Below are 3,875 nucleotides of genomic sequence, written 5' to 3'. Positions count from 1 at the left end.
CCCAGCAGACCCCGGTGGCCCTGTGAGGTTTCATAGGAGATGGGAGTGGCCGGGGTGATGGGCACAGACCTCCAGATCTCCACAGCCTCCTTGGCTGGGGAGGGTAGTGCTGGTCTGGGGGTGACACCTGGGGTCCCCTGGGGTGGCTGGGAGGATGTTGGGCTCCTTCCGAGAGGTGATGCTGTGTGGGCACCAGGGATGGGATCAGTGCTTGAGTCCCTTCTGTCCTCTCCGTGGCTCCAGAGCACCCTGCTGACACCCCCCAGGAGTGTTTCCAGCGCATCAGCCGCCGCCTCCGCGCCACCCTGAAGCGGGGCCGGATCCCCATGGTGAGCGGGGGCCGGGGGGGCTGGGGTGGGCAGGGCCTGTGTCCTGGGGACTGTCCCTTGGTCTTGGCACAGTCACCGAGCCGGACAAGGGCTGAATTTCAGATGAGCTACTGAGGAACGTGCTCCAGTTCCCAGCTGACCTGCAGCAGGGGCTGCAGACACTGACCCACTGCAGGCAGGTTCTTCTGCCTCCATTCAGATTTTCCTGGTAGCTACAGGACACTTGTATGTGGTTATGTCACCATCTCTGCTTATTGGGCAGCAAGTGATGGGGAACCCAGCGTGTTTGCCCACAGGGGCAGCGGGGGAGCCTTTGGGGTATCTGCACAAGGCGATTTTGAACAACTTAAATGTGTTTTGGAGGGATCAAACTGCATAAACCACTGAGCAGGCGATTAAGTCTGGCTGGCGAGGCCAGCGTGGCCCAGTGCTGCCTGGCTCGGGGAGCTGAGCTGCCACATGTGGCCCCTTGCTGTGCCACCTGCCCAGGGTTGGGCTGCTGGCCCCAGGGGTGCCTGGCTCCCTGCTCCCTCCTCACAATGGGGCTGTTTTCCTGCTCTGTTTGTTTTCCTGGCTCTAATTAGCCTCTAAAAGCAGCCAGGGCTCCTCCTGCCCACTGCTTCTGCTCAATTTATTCTCAAATGAGACTTGCTTCTGGTGCTTGTACCCTGGGTCATGGTGCTCCAGAGAGCTGTTCTGAGCCCTGCTTTGCCTGTTGGGAGCAAGGGAGCTGCAAGGCACAAGGCTTTGCTGGCTGATGCCAGCCTTTGGCACACAAAGGACAGGGATGGATTCTTCCCAGCCTTGGCAGATGGAGAGGGGAGATGTCCCTTTTCTTCCTGCCTTCCTGCTGTTCTGCATCCAGATGATGTGCCTGGGGCAGCAGGTCCTCGAGGCAGGACATGAGTGCTGTGAGGGGTGGGGGGCTTTGCCCAGCTGCCCTTGCCCAGCTCCCCTTGTCCAGCTCCCTGCTCTCTCCTTGTCCAGGCAGGGTCCAGCTGCTACTGCTACCCTCACTGACAGCCCCTGCCCTCTCTCCTCACAGGGGACACTGGAAGGCCTGGAGGAGGAGCTGCTGGCCTTCTTCTCGGTCACCCCTCACTCCGTCTACACCGCGCTGATGGACAACAGGTCTGTGTGCCCCACTGTGGAGCAGGGCTGGGGTCCCCAGCCGTGCACATCCCACCGGTGGGGTTCCCTGAGCCCTAACCCTGTCCCCATCTCCCTCAGCTTTGAGCGGCTCCTGCTCCACGCGCTCTGCCAGTACATGGACCTCGTCTCTGCCAGTAAGAGCCTCGTGTTTGTTTGTTTTTGTTGTTGTTTTTCCCTTCTTTCCCTCACTATCTCTGCTCTCCAGCTCAGCCTCTTCCTCCCCTTGGCCCCCCCTTGCACTGCAGCTCCAAGATAACCCAGCTCACGGGAGCCGCGGCTGCGCTCACGCCAGCACTGGTGGTGGGTGGCCAGGGATGAAGCCCAGCAGCCAGGGTGATGGCCAGGCCTGCCCTGTCTTGGGCTGTCCCCTTTGCAGCTGTTTCTCCTCTTGCTTCTGGGTCTGGCTGTCTCAAAGCATGAGGCTGCTCGTGGGGCTCCATCCCCTGTGGCTGCTGCCTCCTCCCGCATGGAGCAGCCGTGCCCACGGGTTCCCTGGAAGGGTTTGTTGCCAAGGCAGGGAAGAGAGGCAGTGGGCTCTGTCCCTGCGGAGGAGGCTTTGCTGCTGAGCATTTCATTAGCAGCTGCTTGTGGAAAACAGCATGAGAACACTAATGATGTGGAGCCTGGGATGCCAAGAGGGATGCGGGGAGGGGCTGGGGGAACAGAGCACAGGGGAACCTGCTCAGGCTACAAACCAAGGAGGGGAGGCAGCAGGGGTGGGGACACTGTGTTTTGGACCTGAGGGGGGACAGGGCTGTGCTGATTACTCCCTCTCTCAGGTTCCAACATCGAAGGGAAACGTCAAATGAAAGTGAGCAACAAACACCACGTCTTTCTGCCCCCCGAGCTCCTGCTCTCAGACTACCTGGGGCAGATGAGCTGATGCCCCCTGAGCTGCCCTGCCCCTTGCTTCCTTCATCTGCCCCCAGCCCCTCGCAGCCTCTTTGGGGGCTCATCCCTTTCCCTCCCCCGGGAGCAGGTGATGGGGCAGAGCTGGGGCTCAGGGCTGCTCTCCCCGGGGCTCGTGGCCATGGCACTGCCAGGCACAAGGTGCCCGTTTGTCGCTTGCCCTGTCCCAGGGCTGCAGCGCTGCTTCCCGGCCGGAGCTGCTCTCCCTGGAACTGTTTGTGTGTCTATTTATAGCCCAGGTGCTTTTAAAAATAGTGGGGCTGGGCCAAACCCACTGACGCTCGTGGGGTGATTTCAGTCCAGATTTTTCTGTGGTGAAACAGCTCCTGGCGGCTGCTGAGCAAACGCTGAGGCAGCGGAAGAGCCCCAGGGCGTTCCCGGGCCGCGTCCAGCTCTGCACCCACCACGGGGTGTTCCGTGGGGGGCTCTGCCCTGCCAGCCCCCCCGGGCAGGGCGCGGGCTCCCCGGTGCTTTTGCCTGCGGGTGTTCTGGCAGCGCCCTGTTCCCTGCCTTGCGTGGCCCTGCCTGCACCGTGGGGGACAGGGTGTTTTTAAATGTAATATAGCCTGTGTTTTTTAACGTGTGTGTATATACGTGTGTGTGTGTCTGTGCTGGAGGCCCCAGTGGGGCAGCATGGGGGTCCCCCCATGTCCCCAGCACACATCAGGGACTGCATGCAGGGGTCGTTGCAGCTGAGGAGCCACACAGGGGGTCCTGCTCTAGCTGAGGACCAGGGGAGGAGTTGGACCCTGATCCAGGGCTGTGCCTCAGCCTGTTGTGGCAGCACCCCCTGTTCCTGGGGCTCTCTGCTCGTTGCTCTGGGCTCCAAGAAGACAACAACTGCCATTAACCAAGGGGATGGGGGAATCCAGCCCTGCCTTGCACCTCCTTTGCTTGTGTGATGGCATTCAGGAACAATAAACCACGGTGCTCCCATGTGCTGGCTGGGTCTGTGTGTGGGTGGGGAGTTCAGGGCGTCCAGGAAGGGGGCTGGGGGGGGCTGCGTAGGGGAAAGGGGGGCTCAGAAGGGGTTCATATAATTATTAAGGTTGGAAGAGACCTTCATCAAGTCCACCTGTCAGCCCTACATTCCTATGACCACTAAACCATCTCCTGAAGCACCATGTCTACCCATTTTTTTAACACCTCCAAGGATGGTGCCTCCACCACCTCCCTGGGCAGCCTGGTCCAAGGCCTCACCACTCCTTCAGTGAATAAATTTTTCCTGATATCCAATCTGAACCTCCCCTGGCACAACTTGACCCCTTTGCCTCACGTCTTACCACTGGTCACCAGGGAGAAGAGCCCAACACCCACCTCAGCACAACCTCCTCTCAAGCAGTTGTAGGGGGCACTCAGGTCACCCCTCAGCCTCCTCTTCTCGAGGCTGAACAGCCCCAGTTCCCTCAGCCTCTCCTCACAGACCTGTTCTCCAGACCCGCAGCCTTGTTGCCCTTTCTGCACCCCCCGTGTCCTTCCCATCCT

General features: G+C 60.4%; 1 protein-coding gene across 1 annotated transcript in view; it reads left to right on the top strand.

The window, feature by feature from the left end:
* Window positions 1–2,364, top strand: part of R3HDM4 (R3H domain containing 4) — a 23,747-nt gene extending 21,383 nt beyond the window's left edge. The window contains exons 6-8 of the mRNA XM_010001854.1: window positions 1,375–1,460; window positions 1,560–1,615; window positions 2,261–2,364. Coding sequence (XP_010000156.1) covers window positions 1,375–1,460; window positions 1,560–1,615; window positions 2,261–2,364 — 246 coding nt within the window. The remainder of the gene's footprint in view (window positions 1–1,374; window positions 1,461–1,559; window positions 1,616–2,260) is intronic.
* The last annotated feature ends 1,511 nt before the right edge of the window (window positions 2,365–3,875 follow it).

This window comes from Chaetura pelagica, unplaced genomic scaffold (genome assembly GCF_000747805.2).
Source record: "Chaetura pelagica isolate M959 unplaced genomic scaffold, ChaPel_1.0 scaffold1407, whole genome shotgun sequence".
Lineage (NCBI taxonomy): Eukaryota > Metazoa > Chordata > Aves > Apodiformes > Apodidae > Chaetura > Chaetura pelagica.
This window is presented reverse-complemented; position numbering and strand designations above follow the sequence as displayed.